The sequence below is a fragment of the Poeciliopsis prolifica genome, unplaced genomic scaffold (genome assembly GCF_027474105.1).
Source record: "Poeciliopsis prolifica strain line A6 unplaced genomic scaffold, Auburn_PproV2 SCAFFOLD019, whole genome shotgun sequence".
NCBI lineage: Eukaryota > Metazoa > Chordata > Actinopteri > Cyprinodontiformes > Poeciliidae > Poeciliopsis > Poeciliopsis prolifica.
Genome location: NW_026562394.1, coordinates 3,440,723 through 3,461,348, shown reverse-complemented (window position 1 = coordinate 3,461,348; position 20,626 = coordinate 3,440,723). Strand labels below are relative to the sequence as shown.

The following is a 20,626-nucleotide window of genomic DNA, read 5'->3' as shown; positions in this document are numbered from 1 at the left end:
TGCACGGATTAGTGGCAGTGTTGCTATGACAACTAAGGATAACGGACTGTTCTCATACCCCGCACTACGCATGCGCGCAGTGACGTCGATCTTTTTCTCGCAGACAGGAAGTGTGAGCAGCATTTTCCACCGTTCACCTCCATCATGGGACTGTCGCTGAAATAATCTCAGCAGCTCTCCATACAGTCTTGAAATGTGTTCAAACAGCGCCTCTGAGGAGGCGGACTGCGTCGCTGTCACAGTTTAACACGCCTCTCCGGTTTGAAGGCTTTAAAACTGACTTCCTGTCACCTCCTGCCTGCTGCTGCCGTGCCGTCTCTTTAACTGAAGGGGTCGCGGCGGATCCTCCGCTCGCTCATCAGGCTCCATTCATGAATAAGACAACATTTGGAGGGGGGAAACTAGCGCTGTCGTATCTGATTTTTCGCTCCGCGGACCGGATGCGAGGGGCAGGCAGCAGCCTGATGTGTTCGCCGCTGTCGGGGACGCGGCTGAGCGCGCAGGAGTGACTTCCCCCCGGCCGAGCCCCCCGCTGACGGTTGTGACTTCATGCTGCGAGCCGTCAGCAGCCGGAGGAGGCGGAGGAGGCAGCAGCTCGTTCCAGCTCACAGTCAAAACATGCTCGTTGCCTCGCAGAGTTTCGTGATATTTACGTGCTTCCGTCCAGACCGAGTCACTCTGGGTTAAAGAGCTCATTGGTTCCGTCTTCCTTTTTTCCCCCCACTTCTTTTTTATCCGCTCATAAATGAAAACGCGCCAGCGGAGCTGTGGACCTGACCTACCGATGGGGCAGTGAGTTATGGCAGCGAAGGAGGACCTGTACGCCAAAGTGACACCGCGAAGGCAGCGCCAGAACCGACCCAACACCATCAAACATGGCTCTACTTTGGACGTGCTGCTGTCCATGGGCTTCCCCAGGATCAGGGCGTAAGTGTTGGGCCGCTCTGTCACAACTCTGCCTCACAGCAACAACTGGGCTGAACCAAGCAGCACCCACTAATTCTCGTGTCCTGGTCGAAAGTTTCATTTACATTCACGTCTTCTTGCTTCTCAGCATCTCTTCTGCTGATGCTGCTTGGTTCTGGTGTGTCCATGTTGCCAACTCATAACTGTTTTAAAGTGTTTGACAGTATTCATTTCAAATTGTACTCGTATGAAAACTCAAACACTTTGGATGTAGTTGTTAAATAGTTGAAGCTTTTATTATTATTATTATTATTATTATTATTATTATTATTATTATTATTATTATTATTATTATTATTATTTTGCTTTGGTGAGAAAAGTACCAGATGCATGTTAGTATCAAGGTTGCGTTATATAGTAGCTTCAAAATATAATAAAAGGAGTTAAATTGCCAAGTAAGAATCCAGACCCAACCCAAGATTGTGTAAAGCCAATTCAGAATTTCATTACCTGACAGCCAGTTTCACATTTTCTTTTTCTTCTTAATCCTAACAACCGGTTGAGAATCTATCAGGATTATAAACTTGCACAGAGATTTAAAATAAAAATGTAACATGTGATTCAATTGCTTTTATTTAACAGCTATTATTCATACTGGAGTAAAATAAAACAAGGTTCTGCAGTTAGAGCTAGGTTGAACCAACCAGTATCCAATAATTCAGGTATTCTGGTGAAAAATTTTGTCATATTCATCTGCAATTTTTTTTTTTTAACTAAATCTAGGCATCTTTGCTGCTGATAATCTTTGGTTTGTTTTTATATTTTATTGAGTCCATGTTGTCAACTTACTCCCTTGGGGTCTTTCATAATGACCCTATTTAAACTCAGGTGTTTGCTTAAGTGAGTCCAACCTGTGTTGAAAATGCATATTATCTTAATTTACCATTTTAATAATATTTATTTTGAGATCATTTTTAGACAAGAATTTATACATTGTAGCTTCTTCATACATAGGCAAATAAATTATCCAGTTTTATTTAGAACATATATATATATATATATATATATATATATATATATATATATATATATATATATATATATATATATATATAATAGACAGAGAATATGCTAAAAGCATGCAAAGTTCTCTTTTTGACCAGTGCAGAAGAAGAAGCTACTGTTCTTTACCCCATTCTCTACACAGCCTATGTACAGCATTCGTCATCTCTTTAAAAGAACTTCAACAACTCTAAAAATGGAGTTATTACCTGGGTCAATAGAAGATTCCTTAAAACGCCTTGAAATCAAATGAATCGCTTTATTATTATTTCCTTAAAATGCCTTGAAATCAAATGAATCGCTTTATTATTATTTCCTTAAAATGCCTTGAAATCAAATGAATCGCTTTATTATTATTTCCTTAAAATGCCTTGAAATCAAATGAATCGCTTTATTATTATTTCCTTAAAATGCCTTGAAATCAAATGAATCGCTTTATTATTATTTCCTTAAAATGCCTTGAAATCAAATGAATCGCTTTATTATTATTACAGTTTATTTGCTGAGTGTTTTGAACACCTTCAAAACTGCATTTTTTATAGCAGTTTTGAAGGTGTTATTTCTTAAATACACCACCATCTCTTTTTTTTAAAATGATATTTAAGATAAAACATTTTAGATTGTGAGCTTGAACTGAAATGTTTACTTAAGCGGTACAGATCACAGAGACAGGAAGAAGAGTTGTTTCAATTGGATTTTATTCAAAGCAGTTCAGTGCATGAAAGGTGACTCTCACGAGCAGCAGCATGATAAAAAAATGCTCTCAAGTTACAGAAGTAAATGTCACTTATCATACTGTATATATCTTCTTTGTACCACAAGAAAGAAGACATTGTTGCTTTAGATGTTGAATACATTAAATAATTAAAAAACTGAAATGTTCCCATGTAGAAACTGGTCGAAGTGATTTAAAAGTTTTCTGCGTGAGAAGCTTGGCTTGCTTATTCCTTGGGCTGGCTGAGGATTAAACATGGTTTTCTCATTGTAGTCTGAGGAGGGCTTTGTGCTCACTCTCTCTCAGTGTCAACATGATCTTATGGGTATTTCCTGTTTGTCCTCGTCAGTACTTCTTTTCATTCATCCTTTAAGTGAAGCAGTTGCCAGGAAACAAGCATTATTGATTTCAGACTGTAGTCTATAAATTAGCCAAGAATATGAAAACGTGTGGTCTGCGTGTGTTTTATGGTTTTTACATAAATTATTTACAATTTCCAATTAGTTGATGCAAAACAACAGAGGGAATCCATTACAAGCAGAATTGTGATTTAAGTATAACTAAAAAAAAATTATAAACAGATAAAATAAAACTATAAATAATGAAACAGCATTTAGGTACGAACCATGCTATAATTTTGTCCTGCCAAATAATGACATCTAATTGTAAGCATGAACAAGCTCTTTTTAATTTCTCTCCTTTCTCTCACTGTGCAATGTCTTCCCTGTCACAGGAAGTGTAATTATTTTGTCCTTTTTCATTGTACGTACTGTCAGAAACTCCCACATAAATTATTAACCTAACATGTTCAAACTGTCCCGTCCCACACAGAGGGCCTTTTTCTACATGCCCAAAAATGATCTCCCAGGTACCAAAGAAACAAATCTCCTATGAATGTTGTGATTAGATTCTGTTCTCCTTTGTAAAAATGAAGGCAGAAATTTTAGCAGCGTCTCGGTCTAGTGAGGTTAAAAGTGTTGAATAGCCTTTTCTTTGAAACCTGGTCGAGCCGTTACCTTTTGAAAACATTTTTTTTTCTAAAAACTGGCAAAAAGTTTGATGGTTTTCTGTCCGACGCCATAGAGTGACTGTGATTCGTATGTTTGCGTTCGCACATCCATTATCTATGACACCCAAAGTCGCTCTGATTTAATAATTGATCTCTGTAACAAATTGTTGTAAATATTAGCGCGCGCCAGTGAACAATCTGACTGCCACTCTGCTGAAGCTGTCAGTTGTTTTGTGCTCGTGACTCCGGCTTGTTTATTTGCTGTTAGTTGATGATTTGGCGAGTTCAGCAAGTTTAAGTGTGGTTGGAAAAACTGAAACCAAAACTAAAGATTTAAAGTTTTTTTGTGGAAAGCAGGAACTCCTCCATCAACAGCTATTAGTGCCTCAGGTAAAGATGTGCTCAAATGCTTTAAAATGAAATCCTTGTAAGGTTAATTAGTTCTCTCATCAGGTAGGAGTGTGTGTGTGCACATATCCTATGTGTCAGCCTCCACTCATGCTTCTTGTTGCAGCTCTTTCACAAAGAGCTATTTGGGTGTCTCTTCATGTCTGCCATCCTCTTCACCGCAGGTTGTGGTGAGGTAAATATGGCTCCCGGTGCAAACTGGAGGGGTAGTGGCCAAAGGAAGTGTGTCTCTGTGTCACATTTTTATTTTTTACTAGTGGCAGACAGAAGTCTGAGGTCAGCAAGCCTCTGTCTTACTTTAACAACGTAGTATCTTGTCTTACCCATTTTGAAGAGTGACTAAAACAAATCTACCGAGTGCCACATCGACTATTGTGCCTCACAGAAGCAAAAGGTTTCGGCAAGTAAATCTTCCTAGGTCAACGAACATTTTTGCCTTTGTGGTGTGTTTTCCATTTTGAAGATTGTGTCAAAAAAAAAAAATGGAGCAAAAAGAACTTATAAGGAAAAGTCAGCTAAAGTGAAACAAAATTATTTAGTTAGGTATTTTTTATTTCACTTCTTTGGAGTGCAAAAAGTGATAATATTTTACAGTTCGGTCAAACTTGCATTCCTCAAAGGAAATATGACTGATTATCAAGATCATGACTGGATTTTTCTAACATTTTCAGTGTTTGATTATTCGACAGCAGCAAAAGATGAATTTACTTTGCAGCTTTTAACACATCAGTACCAGCAGTGCCGATATGTATATCAACAGTATTATTCCACAGTTAAGGTTTTTCTAAATTGCAATTTCAACCAAATACTTATCATTAAGACAGTTTATTTGCTGAGTGTTATTTTGTACCGTTTATGTTCATTCGGTTGTAGCATGTTTTCCCTTCCTTTATTCCTCATTAGTAAAACACCCAACTTGTCATATTTTGCCACTGTGCTGTTCAGTGTTGGTGGAAGAGGAACAAGAAATATAACGGAAATGAGCTATTCATCACTGCTTCAGGCAACAAAAGCTTATTGTGTTCGGGTGTTTGTTTTCAGGCTGTGGGGAACGTGAATCATGGAGACACACACACACGCATGGCATGCACACGCACACACACACACTTACAAAAAGAAACTTACCTTCTGTTTTATTCTGGGGACGTTTCATTCTTTCTTTCTTTATTTTTCCTCCCTCCCTTCCTTTCTTCCTTCCTTCCTTTTTCCTTCTTTCCTTCCTTCCTTCTTTTGCTTTTCTTTGTACTACACTTGTAACTCATTCGACTTCTTTAGAACTTCCTTATAACACTTTAATGTTAATTTTAACTTCTTGTTGTGCTGTATTTCCTGGTAAATATTGCCCTTTCTCCTTTTTATAGTCTATATGGAAAGGTCCATTAATAATAATTTTTTTAGCTATGATAGAGTATTTGTTTAGATTTTGTTCTGAAGGCAGCATTTTTATTGGGCTGTAGTAAACATACCAGCGAAAGCAGATCATTTACTGGCTGAAATAACTGCACTTTCTTAGAATAACTAATTTTACTTGCATGGTAAGGAAGTGAAAAGGCGAATTCAGACGTGCTACTTCATGAAAATCTCAATAACCCTACTTATAAATAGGGTTGAATGATAAATGATGTGATGTCAAATGTAGTCAGATACCCCCTGCTTCATTTTGGCTAGCCACTCTGAGACGACGGTGGAAGTTTCTAAGTTGGCAGGAACAGATAAGACAAAAAAAACATCATGATGACTGCAGTGATAAAGTCCAAAGACAGACATGAAGAGAATTGCTCTTGCTCTGTGTTGAACTGTGAGCGTAAACAACTACTGCAGAGAGATTGAACGTTTGTGTTGACTTTTTACTTTCCATCCATGGAAAGTAATTGTAATTGTAATTAACATTTTGTTATTTAGTTTAACTGCCTTTTAAAATGTATGTTTGGGACAAACATTCTTTCCTAAGGAACGTCTTATAAAAAATAAGAAGCTGGAGATTTGGCCCATTTCCTCTGATGAAACTGGTTCTCCAACATTTTTTTTTTTAAGAAGTATGGATTCCCTTTGAATGAATGTACTCAGGATTGCCTGATGGATAACAAACACAGGTACTACTTATAGTTCCACTAATTTATTTTATGCTTTTTGCTTTACGTTTTATACTACTATTTAGGCTTAAGTTTTTGCTCTTTGAAATTTTAAAATCTGTATTGTCTAAAATTCAAAACCATGGAGAAACAACTTGTTAAAATCCATGGTAAGTCATTTTTTAATGCTTTTTTCACCTTTAATGCGACACAAAACCTGTATGAAAGGCACAATAAACTGGTTGCAAAACACTTTGTAATGTACGTTAGAATTTTCATTTTACGTTTTTATGGCACTGGTTGCCTTTATTTGCTGTATTTAAAGTGAAAACAGGCAGAAAGAGGACAAAACTTCAGGAATTGAACCATTGAGGCTCCATCCAGGACCAACACTCTCCTCTAGATCCCTACATCACTTCATCATATGCAGTTTGCTAAAGTACAAACCTAGCATCATTTATAGTGACTCTAAGGACATTTGACAATGTTTGTTTGCTCCCGTACATTTTCAAAAGTATATATATATATATTTTTTTTTAGCTAAAGTGCAGAGAAGTTGCAAAATGCCAAGATTATCTCTTGGTATATGTATCAAAACCACAATCAAAAACCATGTTTATTAATATACTTAGTTTTATGCAAGTTATGGATCAACAAAATTATTTCTGTTTGCTAACTGAATAATGAGAAAAATAGTTTAAGAAATATTTATATTCAAAAGTTTACATTGTAATTAACATTTTGTTATTTAGTTTAACTACCTTTTAAAATGTATGTTTGGGACACACATTCTTCCCTAAGGAACGTCTTATAAAAAATAAGAAGCTGGAGATTTGGCCCATTTCCTCTGATGAAACTGGATTTAGAGAGTCAGGCTTGCACACGCCTTTTCAGCTCAGCCCACACATCTTTTATGTATCTAGATCCAAAACTGTGACTTTGTTGTCTTTAAGTCAGTTTTTAAGTAATTTAAAGTCTTTGCCCATTTTTGGAAGACCCAATTTATCCTCACCTTTAAATTCCTGACAGATTTCTTGAGATTTCCTGGAAATATTTAATTATTTTGCCATATATTCTGTAAAGTGCTTCAGTTCCTCTTGAAGCACAATAACCCCAAGAGGAACTTGGAGCTATTGTCATACTGCCACTCACATACTTCACATTTCGGATGGCATACTCAGACTCGCAAGTTTCCCATTTTTCCCCCAAGACCCAACGCTGGTCCTCGTTACCAAACACTTTATTTTTTAGCTTTATCAGAACAAAGAATGTGGGATTTTTTTTTTGTTCCTGTGTGTATTTGTAAACTATAATCTGGTTTTTATGTTGCTTTTGGAGCGATAACTTCCCCCTCTCTGGGTGGGCTGTCCTCTCATGTCTGCACAGCACCTGATTCAGCGAAAGCCTGCTTATGAAAACCAGCTACAACATCTTATTTGTTTTTGTTGTTTTTTTTCAGTCGAATTATACAAGATATATGCAAAGTTTACAAAAGATTTTTAAACGTCATAAACCTGGATTTTAACATTAAGAACTTTCAAGAGCTTCGGTACATTCACCAATGATGAGCTCCATTTATTGGCACTTTTTGCATCTCTGTTCTGTTTTCTTGTCAGATTCGTTTTACAGATACGAATGTCTCCTGTGCAACATGTTCTCCAACGACTTCTCAACATCAAAGCCTGCGCGGTTTCTGAGCCATAGCGCATGTAGCTGTGTGGAGATTAAATGCTCTAACTTCTTTTTTTTTCCCACCCTGTCTGCCTGTGAAGTCTTTTTGTGAGTGTAGGAGGAAGTTAGAGTGAACGCTGAATGCAGCACATTGTTCCCCTTACCTAGAACACTTATAATCTCTTCCCTACCCAGAATGCCACTTTAGTACAACACGCGAAATTATATCAAGTAAAATAATTTGATATATAGGCAAAAAATTACAGCAAAAAAAAAAAAAAAAAAAAACTATCGCATTAACGTATCAGGACTAGTGGCGCAGCGTACAAACTAAAACGAGCTCTGAGCCTGTGTTCAAGACAGCCAAGAGGAAGTCGTTCATTTCCGGAAGAGGCTTGTGACCTTTTGCAGAGCACTGTTGAGCTGGTAGTTGGAGGGAGGCTGAAGCAGTGAAGACTTGGTTGCGGTCGTACAGAGCGATGGTGTTCTGTACTGAGTGAGCTATCGTGATTTTTCTTGTTAAATCAGTTCAACATTCGTCAAAAAAATTAATTTTCTGCTGAAAAGACAAGTACATATTCAAAAAACTCTAATGTCAAGGCTCTGTCTGGCCTTGTGTATCTTCTTTATGTACAACTTTTCAATTGACCTTTGTGAAATCTAAATTTAATTAATGCTAGACGCTTTTGATCCTGCATTTTAAGACAACATGCATGTGACTGCCGACCCAACCATGGCTGCCACTCCCAAGGACTTTCTGTTTCTGCTGCCTGTATAGCAGCCGTGGGACTTTGAGTAGGACTCAGTGATGCATTAGGATTTTGGCACCAGCCCTTAAACAAACTACTCAGAGTGAATAATTTGCTTTGTGTACACTTTAACTTGTTTCACTGATGTCATAGAGCTCTATAAACAGCCTTCTAAAACCATGGAGTTCTTTTAAACCTTTTTCTCTCCTTCGCAACTTTTCTTGAGTCAATTTCTTATTTGCTCTGTCAGACCTGGTGAACCTCCCATCAGTATCATTAAGATAAATTATGGTAAGAAAAGACCTCAGCTCTCCATAGATACTTTTGTGCAATTTGTGGTTCCTGGTTTGCTGAAAAAAATTAGTATGTAACATCAAAGCAGGCCCATCGATGAATCAAATATGTCGCTAACCCGTAGGGAAAATTAGGGGTTAATTTAAATGAGCAATTTGCAAATTAGCACAGCTCACCATAAATGCATTAAAGTATGGCATGCGTGGCTCTGTTGAAAGTAAGATGGCTGCACATGGAGATTAGTTAAATGTTGTTAAATGTTTTTATTGCAAATTAGCTAAGGACTGCTCGTACGTTTACGACAATAAAGTTGCACTAACTTTGGAGTTACACATACATTTACACTGAGTGTGACAGATGTGTTGCCATCTTTTCCTAGAATTTTCTATAGTGCTGCATACATCTAGTTTCTTTACATTATTTGCAAACTGGTAGTAAATATAGAGGAGATATTTACTCCTAATGTTACACTTAGTGATTTAAAATTTAATTTACACTTCCTGCAGACTCACAACATTCTTTGACCCCTCTAAGCCTGGACAGTCTAATATCCCGTCTGATTCATGGATGTCGTCCTTCTGGGGGTTTTTGCACTGAGGAAAGCATGTCTTTCTCCTTTTCCAGTTAATGCATGTGCAAATAACATTCCAACCCTGTAATTCAACGACTTCTAAATGTAGTTTGTGTTTCTGCTTGGGGTTTATGATTGGAGGCTACATTCGTAGTCAAGGGGAGTGTTAGGTTTAGTGTTGGAAAAAAGTCTTCAAACTGACAAAGGCATGTAGATACCAACTACTATCAGACACTTATCAAAATGTGAATTATTGTAGCAAATTTCTAATTTAGTTATGTAATCAAAAAATATGTGTCTTGACTTTTAAATTTGAAACAGAAAAATGTTATACAGTTTGAGACAGCTCTGCTTTGAGGCACTTTAATCTACAGTTTCTTCATGTTAGCTTAGAACTTTCATCCAGGATCCAGGAACTCCTTAGAAGCTACCGGAAGCGACTAGAGGCTGTTATTGTTGCAAAAGGAGGATCTTCTAAATATTAATGTCGCTTTTCTGTTGAGGTGCCCTTATTTTTGCACCTGTCAAATTTTGTGTTTATGTGTACTGCACATTTTCTTTTAGTCCAATAAACCTCATTTCAATATTGAAATGTTACTCTGTCCATAAGTTATTGGTTATATCAAACTGAAATAGTTATTGCAAACATCCAAATACTTTGAGATGAAAATAATTTAGATTAATAGGGGTGCCCAAACTTTTTCATATGACTGTATATGTGTTAACAAGTCTAAAGTGCTCTCTACACAAATTACAAACTGCATTTTTTCTCTTTATTTAGTGTAAACCTAGAGTGCTGGTATTTTTTTCAGATAAAAATGACAAAAATTATAGTGCAGAATTAAACGATGGTGTTTTTATGCATATGAAGCCTAATTAGGAGTGAATAACAACTTCTATCTGTTCTGTAAACATTCTGTCTGCAAATAAGTAAATTCTCATTTCATTGAATGCTTGCCTCGCTGCAGGCTGAATGATTGTAGGTATAGCTGGACATGCTGTTGCAAGTGGAGCATATTTTTTCAGCTGATGGAAGCTCTCCTTTGGGTGCAGTTGAGTGTCAGGCAGCAAACTGAGATCCCAGCAATGCTGGTGTGATAAGTATTTGGAGCTGTCTGTTTGCCGTCAGCTTATAAACAGGAAATTCTGTTTCACTGGTGGAGTCGAGTCGGAGAGGGGCCCTTGGGAGCATCTAGCTGCAAATGTTGTAGCATTTGTTTATATTTGCATGTAATGTAGTTTATCTTTTCTGCTATTCTTTCATGGTTAATTTGCCTGCATGAAAAGCATGATGTTTACATAGTGGAGGTTTGTCACTTCCAGCTTGTCCAGCAGGCTGGAAAATGACTAGAACGTAATAAACAGCCCAAAGAATGTTTAAACATGTGAGAAACCAAACCGCAGCAAACATGCAAAAGACGATGTGTTTAATCTAATACCCTTATCATATGTGAGAAAACTGCAGGGCTATATTTGATATTTCCTGCTACGTAGGTGCATGCGAAAAAATATATTTAAAAATGTGACGATATCACCCCTCCATTGGTAGTTTGAAGTAGCTCTTACTGAGGGCAGAGTTCACTTTTGCACAGTCTTTAATCTTTTGCATCTTTGTTTGGCTTTCAAAAACAAATTCAGTTGAAAAACAACTTCCTCAGTGTTTACAGAGAATAAATAAGAAGTTGAGGACAGTTTGTTCTTTTATTCCGACAGAAAACATTAAAATTGAGTTTAATAGGAATAAGTTCTGATGAGGATTTCTGTGAATTGCTTGGTGGTCCCTTCGTTATTTAATGGTTCCAGATTCTTTCACATTTGTATTCAATGTATTTCAGTCAGAGCAGTTTTGGGGTTTTTCTCCACCTCAAGTAAATGAACAGATTTATTTAAGGAACGCTAAATACAAATATAGGGGAAGTTATGTTTCGTGCCAGTTTATGATATCCCCCAAATACACTGAGGTTTGTGGTTCTCACTTAAGCTGTAAAAGGCCCAGGGCTAGTTTGTAGGGAAGTCTTTACATTTATGTGGCTGAGTGTTAAAAGATACATCATTTAATTATTGATACGTGTGAACCAATTTTACAGAAACAAGATCATTTAGACCTTTAATCAAATATGCATTCCTTCTCCTCCTTTGTGAAGCCTCATTAGGGAAAGTAAACAATTAAAAGTTGCATAAAGTCATGTTTATGCATCACTATTTTGAGAAAACTGAATGTTTTAAGAATGGCATATTTGAGATCTTCTGTGTCTGAACGCCAGAGTGCCGGCTGAAGTCGAGCCTCTGAGCTGCGACAGGATGAAGTAGCCGGCAGTCTGAACTTGGTTGCCGTTGCTCTCTGTCACTTTGATCTTTTTGCTTGACACACGTTTTCTGCAGCTTTCAGGACATCAAAGATTATGTTGACATTGATGGTCTGCATTCGGATGAGCGTGTGTCCCTCTTACACAGCATCCTCTGCTAGCATGACTGGCAGTCTGCTTGTGAAAATCTGCACCTGTTCTTTAGCTCTGGTAAAGAAAAACTCTTATTTATTCTTTCTGTGTAAGTTTGAACTGTGTCTAATTATGTTGTTAGTGCATTATATCGGCCTATTTCCTGTGTTAAATTTATCTACATTTTTCTACTGGCATTGCACCTATTCTCTCACTCTACAGACAAACCCACTGTGTGAATGTTAGATCTCTGAGTAAAAGTGGCAAGTCAAAAGCAAGCTGATGCAGTGCATTCTCACCGATATTAATGTTTATACTCACAACAGGGTTTCATAGCATTAAAAAAAGAACAGGTCAAATTCATCGTGGTGCACGATGTTTGTATGTTTTTTCAGCATAAGAACTTTAGTAATATTTCATGTCACAAGGGTTCTCTTTGTACAAAGATAAGAAGCATGCAATCCTATGTTCCGGCTTGGATCGGATTTGATGAAGCCTCAGTCACATCTGCTTGTAATCCCATCATCCCTTCTGAAATAAAAAAAGACGGGGGTAAAAAAAAAATCCTCCTCCACACAGTACCAGGTGGAATCTTCGTATAAGACGATTGTAGCACACAAGTGAAGCATTCCCCACCCAGCCATGGCTTGTATTATCAGGAATTGGGTCAGTTAGATGAAATGTTGTATGTGTATGTGGTCGAGCCGTTCAGGGGTTTGTCTCTGCTCTGCGTGTGTTCTCATAAGTTGTGTATAAACCGGGCGCACCGTATAGACCTGGCAATCTTTCACGATCCCGCTGACCCGGTCATCCCACCCTGCCGTGTGTCAGGGCACTTTGCCTCTGGGTCCAGGGACGTCGCCGTATCTAGGACCCTCTCTGTGGGACGAATATAAAAATAGCTCATTGAATTTGAACACAAATGGGGGCACAGTAAGCACTATCGGTGCCGTCTCACACAGAGGAGCTGCAGCGAGTCTGAATCACGTTCCAAAAAGAAGTCAGAAGGCTTCGCCGTGGCACAGAAAACTAATTTGGTATTTAGAGACGATCATAATGTCTGCACAGAGGGGTAAAAAGCAATGCTGTCTATGTTACAGTTTAGTTAAAAGCGTGGCGGTATTACAACCGTTTTGTGTTTTTGTTTGCTGATGCAATGAATAAGCCGTTTATTGGCTTGGGCCCGTGCCTTGTTCTCACACAATGCACAAAGAACTCCAGCTGAAAGGCGATGCAATAACAAGGCTTAGAGTTTAGCTGCAGTCTTCATCACTGTCATTGGTTATTTAGCAGTCGCTCAGATCTGAACAAAAAGCTAAAGATCTGAATATGATTCATGGATAAACGGGGCAAAGAGAATTTTGCATTCCTGTACGGTTCATTTGGGTGGATGCAAGCAACAATAGTGTGACAAAACAGAAAGTTGCTGGTTGTTTGCATGCATGGATGCAAATACGATGAATAATGGCTTCCTGATGAGATAACATGAAGTCACATTTTGGTACTTTGTGTTATCTTCACCAACAAGCAAATCCTACCAAAACACCAGAATTTGCCTGTGGTGTGTGGAGGTTTAATGTAAAGAGGAGAACCTCTTGGTTTTTCTATAGCGAAAGTATTCATACCACATAGGCACAGTGTGTGTGTGTGTGTGTGTGTGTGTATATATATATATATATATATATATATATATATATATATATATATATATATATATATATATATATATATATATATATATATATATATATATATATATAATCTTGCCAGTTAAGACGTACATTTGAATAGCCCAGACTTTAACTGGGCTATGAATATGCTTTGATTTAGGCCATTCAACCTCCAACCTGGAGTTCAATCTTTTGTTGATTCTTAGCAGGTTTAGTAAAGTACTATGACCACCATTATGACCTCGTGAACAGGATGGGTCGTGCATACTTCTTTTTTTCGCCCTTTCCTCTTTAAGAAGCACAAAAAAAGCAAGAAGTAAAACATAAAAACAGTTTTATTTGTCCAGAATAGCATGACTTAGCAGGGCAAATTATAAGAATAGCATATATTTTTTAAAATTGCATTCAGGGTTAATAATTTGTTGAGGCTTTTAAAGGGACACGCTCACGGGTCTTTCATGTGAGCGTGACTGGAGAGACGCTGTCAGTCAATAAAAGCTCAGTGATGCAGTAATGGAAAAAATGTGAACAGGATTCAAGGATACACTGCAGAGGATAACTGTCAAAAAGTCCAATTATCAACACATAAAAATCTCTGTTTTACAAAAATCTAAAGTTTTTTAAAAAATGTTTTATGGCGTAAAGAGTGACTAAAAGCACACTACGTTCTTTTCAGTGAGAAATAACATCTTAATTTAGTTTCTTCTTAAGCCATTGCAAATAAAAGCCTCTGGTCTGATGAAATGACTGAGCAATCGGGATCCCAAGCGAGACTCGGTATGAATGTCATGCTTTGAAACGCTCCATGTGGCTGGATGTCGAAACCTTTTCCGGTGTGTACAGGATCTCTGGAGTTTCAACAAGATGATGGCTGGAAGCATATAAAAAAACTCCCAGAGGCCTTTGCTGTGCCTTTCACTAGTGAAATCTATTTTAAAATGAATCTTGTGCACAACAGAAAACATTAATCGTCCTTGCAAATTGCATTACATAAAGCAGCTGAGGAAATAAATTGTTAAACAAGACTTAGAGATGGTTTGGCCTAAATATTCTCAAGCACATAAGTGCTCATTACTTATTCATAGACGGAGCTTCGTGAATCAAACCAACACGTTTGCTTTTATGACAATGAAACCCCCACAACGCATTTCTAAGACAAAACAAAGCAGGTTTATTAAATCAGAATAGCTCTGTTTAATGAACTCTCTGCTTTAAGCATTAAAGTCAGGTCATAAATTATATGAAACAAGCTGCTTTGAATGCATCTGGTCCCACAGGAGAGAGTATTGATTCTGTGATCGTCCTTTGATCCCCACCTCTGTTCTGGTTCCCGTTGCAGGTTGACAGCTCTGGTTTCGACTGGAGGGAAAAACGTCCAGGCGGCTTGCGACTGGTGAGAGCAACACAAACGCCTCTATTCACGTTTTTTTTTTTTAGCACAGGACAGGAAAATAAATGTTTCGGAGATAAACATTTGCAGTCATTACTTCAAAGAAAATGTTTTGAATCTCTGCGGCTTCTCATTACCGCCCTCTGCTGGATAGTAACCGCTCTTCCTGTCCTCCTCTTGTTTCTGGCTATTCTCAGGCTGTTCTCCCATTTGGACGACCCTTTCCTGGATGAGCCTCTGCCCAGAGAGTATGTGTTGTACCTGCGGCCCAGCGGACCTCTGCTCCAGCAGCTCACTCACTTCTGGAAGCAGTCCCGCCTCACCTGCGGGAAGAACAAGGCCCACAACATCTTCCCTCACATCACCCTCTGCCAGTTCTTCATGGTAACTTTATGCTTGCTTTTTATTAACATTAACTTGTAACATCATTTTTTGTTTTCAATCCCCTGTTGTTCAGTTTAGCCTAAGACAGAAGATCCTCTTTTGTGGAGACAGATTGTCTGAGTCTGCATTTGCTTGGAGATTATTTTCTTTTTGAAAAAATAAACCTCTGCATAAATATATATATATATATATATATATATATATATTATATATATATATATATATAGAGAGAGAGAGAGAGAGAGAGAGAGAGAGAAGAGAGAGAGAGAGAGAGAGAGAGAGATGCTCTCCATTTAGTCTCTTGATATGTGAAACTGATAGAAATGGAAAAGTTGTGAAATGTGACTGAAGTAAGACTGAATACAATTCAAATAAGTGCAATCTTTTTAATTCTGCTACATCATTTTCCTTCCAGTTCAGAATAAGCAGACGACTATCACACAAAAGGCTAACAAAATACATCAAACTTTTTTCTCTTAAGATGTGAAAAGTTTAAGGCATCGTAATTACTGTTGCTGTTTTACCTATGTTTTCTTCTGTGATCACCAATTACCTTCTGCACCCATCAGTGTGCTGATGAGAAGGTAGAGGCTCTGACTGACGCCCTGCAGACCACCGTGGCCAAATGGAAAGGTCGCATCCCCATGCCTCTGCCTCTGGAGCTCTACATTTCCTCCAGCTTCATCGGGCTTTTTGTGGAAGAGCAGATGGCCGAGGTTCTGAAGAGCTTCGCTGCTGACTTTGCAACCGAGGCGACATCTAAAGCAGGTTTGTCCCTTCACATGAGGGCAGAGCTTCTGTGAAGCGAGCAGCTACAGAACATTATTGGAGCTCTTAAATCATCAGTCCAGACTGAGTGTGTTGATTTGACTTCATCGAGTCCTTTTAGTACCAAGTTGCAGATCCTGCACTAAAGGTTATCATCAGGTTGTATAATTGTGCATCTGTATGCAGCCATTTTCATGTGCGAGTGTGAAGCTTATTTGGATTTAAAGTGACAGGACAAAACATCTCATTCTAAAAGGATCTCAAAATAAGCAGAACTAACTAAACTAAAATGTCATTACTGAAGTACGATTTTGTGAAAAAATGTTCAATATAGCTGAGAGAACTATTCTAACTTGTTAAAGGAAGCATTAAAGTCACCTTTAGGCAAAGATAAATATTGAGGAAATGAATTTCTATCCATGAGAAAATTGTATCATTCTTGATGTTTTATCAATGTGTGTGTGTTTTTTTACAGGTGTGCAAGTTGAGCCCCATAAGAAGCAGCTCCATGTCACTATGGCGTACCATTTTAACGCCAGTCATCTTCCAGTTCTGGAGAAGTTGGCTAAAAGTATAGAGGTGACCGCAGGCTGTGATTGGCTGGCTGTGCTCCTCTCCAGAGATATTCGCTTTGCTAACCACGAGGTAGCCGTCCCTCCACCAAGCCAGGAGCTCCTCTTATGAAAGTATCTCTCCCAACAACTCTTCTTCTCCTCCTGCAGACGCTTCAAGTCATGTACCCGTATGTGCCTCAGAACGACGACGAGCTGGAGCTGCTGCAGGGAGACTTCATCTTCATGTCTCCAGTGGAACAGAGCACAGCCAGCGAGGGCTGGCTGTTCGGCACTTCGCTGGGCACCGGGTTGTCCGGCCTGCTGCCTGAGAACTATGTGAGCCGTGCCGATGAGTCAGACACATGGGTTGTTCATGGGTAAGGACGGAAAAAAACGCACGTTCCTGACAAGTACACCGGTGAAGACTTGCTGTGAGACTTTCTAAGTAAAACAAATAAATAAAGCTGGGTTTGTTCTTGTGTGATTGGCAGGTCTCACTCCTTTCTCAACTGTGTCTCTCCATCTACCTCTGGTAGCCCCATGGGGGGGCTTTTATTTGATGGACAGCTAAATGACAGTCTGCTTGACAGTCTTATGGATCCTTCCAGCCTCACTGGCCTCCTTCCACCTATGCAGGTACATTTCACTGCAACCGTCTATTGCCTAAATGGCTGCTTTGATAAAGATTACCGTGAACTTTGATGTGAAATTATTTGAAGGAGTTTGAGAACAGGTCTGTTTGAAATAACTTATAATCCCCCTGGATCTTTTTCCACATCACATCCCATTAAAACCACAAAGTTCAGTGTTGGTATTAGGGTTTTATGCAACAGGTCAATTCAAATAAAAAGAAAAGGAAACATTTTCTATCACTGTACTTATGGATGCTATACTTTGCAATATGTATCCAACAGACTGACGTTTTTTCCTGTTTATCTTGCAAAATACTCAACCTGAGCTTGTTTGGATGAAGTACATTTATGAACAGCACTTCTGTCTCATTCAAAGTTTCTTAAATTATTTTATTTGTAGACCACAGCATAATGCTTCCACTGCCATGTTTTGTCACAGGCATTCTGGATAAATCCAGCTGTAAATCTGCACAACTGGATTAAACTGAGATTAATTTATTCAAATCATATATCTTCTGAAGTCAGCTGTTTGCACTGGGATATATACAGAGGAAACAGAGTAAAATAAGGATGAATATAAATCTATACCATATTTTATGGATTTTTAACATACATGATTTTTTCCTGTTTTGCAGTTATTTACTGCTTTTTGTGAGTCTGTCACAAAAATCCCAAATTAATACATTAGCTTATGCATGCAACGTGACAAAAGGTGAAAAAGGGTGAGGAACACATTTGGAAAGCTCGGTAAATGCCTACAACGGTTTCATCTCAGATATCGAGGGCGACCGCTCACTCCTCCTCGCCCAAGATGAGGCTGTTTGTGTGTCGCCATGGCGAGAGGATGGACGTGGTGTTCGGCAAACACTGGGTGACCCAGTGTTTTGATTCCAAAGGTGGGGGATGCAGAGTTGTGATGCGATCTTTAAAATGCCAGTGCTTCCCTCTCTTCTAAGACTCATCTATGCTGAACAGGTGGATACATTCGTTCCAATCTGAACATGCCGTGCAGCCTCCCAAGCAGGAGTGGAGGTCATCGGGACTATGAAAAAGACTGTCCGATCACTGTGTTTGGCTCCACACAGGCCCGTCTAGTAGGTCTGTGTGTGTGTTATTTGCAAGTTATTCACAAATGCATGGTTAGAATTTATTCTGAATGACTGTGTGTTTTGGCCCGTCTCAGGTGAAGCCCTGTTGGAAAGCCACACAACAATAGACTTTGTTTACTGCTCTCCTTCTCTCCGCTGCATCCAGACTGCTCAGCACATCCTCCAAGGTAGGAGCTCATCCTCCTTCAACTCATCAGTAGACTGGCCACAGGCTGGCGTCAAACATCATCTGAACATGCACTTTGGATGATATTCTTTATTTGTATTTATAAATGTTACTGTCTGGTGGTGAAGGAGTTTTAGTGTTGGGTCGAAAGCCTTTTTTCCAGGCTCTTATATCAAACAAGTTAGACTGGAGAATGTCTTCAGTATGTTACAACACTGCTTGGTGCCAAGAGACTCAGTAGGAGTTAAAATATGAGCTTTTATCAACTTGTTCAATCATTAGAGCCTTTTAGTGTCTTTTCTTCATGAAAAAAATCACGTATTTTGTCTAAATAACCTATCTGCTTCTCAGCTACATTCTCTGTTTTAATCTGTTTTAGGTCTCCAGCTGGAGGCCAAGACAAAAATCCGCGTGGAGCCCGGTTTATTTGAATGGACCAAATGGGTTTCTGGCACCAGCCTCCCGGCTTGGATCCCACCATCTGACCTAGTGGCCGCAAACCTGAGTGTGGACACAACATACAAGTACAAAGCAAAACAACTGTTGGATCATTTCAAATGTTATGTTGTGGTATAGTTAAATCTTCATGAACTTTGATTTATTTATTTTTTATTGGTTTTCGTGCTGCAGACCTCATTATCCTGTAAGCAAACTGACCGTGGCGGAGTCCTACGATACCTACATCAGCAGGAGCTTCCAAGTGACCAGAGAGATTCTGACAGAGTGCAAAAGTCTGGGTAAACTTTTTAAACCTTTTCACATTTTATTTTTGGAGAGGTTTTGTCTCATGCACCAACATAATGTAATGCATAAATGTTAGAAGAAAAGTCAATCGCACATGGTTGGCAACATGTTTTATAAGTAAAAATAACAGTGGCATGCATTTGTATTCAGGCTCCTTTCATCTATTGTTCTTAAATTCTTGGGCCTGGGTGCTGGTCAGAGTTGATAGGAAGATGGATGGAGTTGCAGACAGAGCCATCATGAAGGAAAACTAGTTAGAGGCTGCAAGAGGATGTGCGGAGGTTTAGCTTTCTGTAGATCACAGATGTTTTATTTCAACATCTTGTTTGTGACAACCTTCTTAGCATGTCAGTGTTCTGCAGAGGAATGCTCAGGAGTCGTCATTTGAACCAGGGAGACAATTAAAACATGCAGGACCGATTTCGGAAACGATGAACCCAAACATGCAGTTAGCGCTATTTTACTAGGTCAAAACATGGTGATTTATTTTAAAATGTCCCTGTTAAAGTCCAGACCTAAGTTTAATTGAAAGACTTGAAATTAATGTTTTTTTGCAGTGATTTTTTTTTTGTGCAAAACTTTATACAATTATCCAGCTGTATCTGAGAAATTACTGCTGAAAAAAACAAATTTTTTTCTGTACGACAAAACTTGATATAGCCCAGTGGGGTTACCAGTTACAATATATCTATATGTATTTTTTTTTTTACCTCTGTTACACAGGAAGCACAGTCCTGATTGTGGCCCATGCTTCCTCCCTGGAGGCCTGCACTCGCCAAATACAGGGCCTCAGTCCCCAAAACTCAAAGGACTTTGTCCAAGTTGTCCGAAAGGTCAGTTCTGATTAATCTCATGTTGCTCTCATCCCCTTACTGTACCCTCCTCTAGTTCCTTGCCTGTTCTTCATTCGTAGCATGCACATCTGTCTTCTCCTGCTTGCAGATTCCCTACTTGGGTTTTTGTGCTTGTGAAGAATTGGGAGAGACAGGCGTGTGGCAGCTGGTCGACCCACCCATCTTGCCTCTGACACATGGACCCAATCACAGTTTCAACTGGAGGGAAATGCTAATGCAAGACTGAAGGATATGCTGTTAGACTCCCTACATTTTGTCAGCTTAAACTGCTGAAACATTATTTATTTTTTTTCCTTTTACAATTCTAGAATTCCACCCAAACTACCAAAAGGACAAAGAGAAACACAGAGTGGCTTCCAATGAAAGACATTATGCAAAAAAAAAAAAAAAAAAAAAAAAATATATATATATATATATATATATATATATATATATATATAAATATAATTGCAGCTATTGT

General features: G+C 38.6%; 1 protein-coding gene across 1 annotated transcript; it reads left to right on the top strand.

Moving 5' to 3' along the window:
* Nucleotides 1-116: 116 nt before the first annotated feature.
* Nucleotides 117-20,540, top strand: ubash3ba (ubiquitin associated and SH3 domain containing Ba). Its single transcript, XM_055043796.1, has 14 exons — nt 117-927; nt 14,905-14,958; nt 15,153-15,339; nt 15,909-16,107; nt 16,583-16,752; nt 16,830-17,038; nt 17,153-17,297; nt 18,069-18,189; nt 18,269-18,391; nt 18,477-18,569; nt 18,948-19,092; nt 19,199-19,305; nt 20,036-20,145; nt 20,255-20,540. Exons 1-14 carry the CDS (start codon nt 800-802, stop codon nt 20,390-20,392), a joined length of 1,929 nt encoding a protein of 642 aa, XP_054899771.1. The 5' UTR covers nt 117-799; the 3' UTR covers nt 20,393-20,540.
* The last annotated feature ends 86 nt before the right edge of the window (nt 20,541-20,626 follow it).

Coding starts and splice junctions, on each gene's coding strand:
- ubash3ba (XM_055043796.1), top strand. CDS start 800: ATGGCAGCGAAGGAGGACCTGTACGCCAAAGTGACACCGCGAAGGCAG. Junction 16,108..16,582: donor CGAGGCGACATCTAAAGCAG/GTTTGTCCCTTC, acceptor GTTTTTTTACAG/GTGTGCAAGTTGAGCCCCAT. Junction 18,190..18,268: donor CCAGTGTTTTGATTCCAAAG/GTGGGGGATGCA, acceptor TATGCTGAACAG/GTGGATACATTCGTTCCAAT.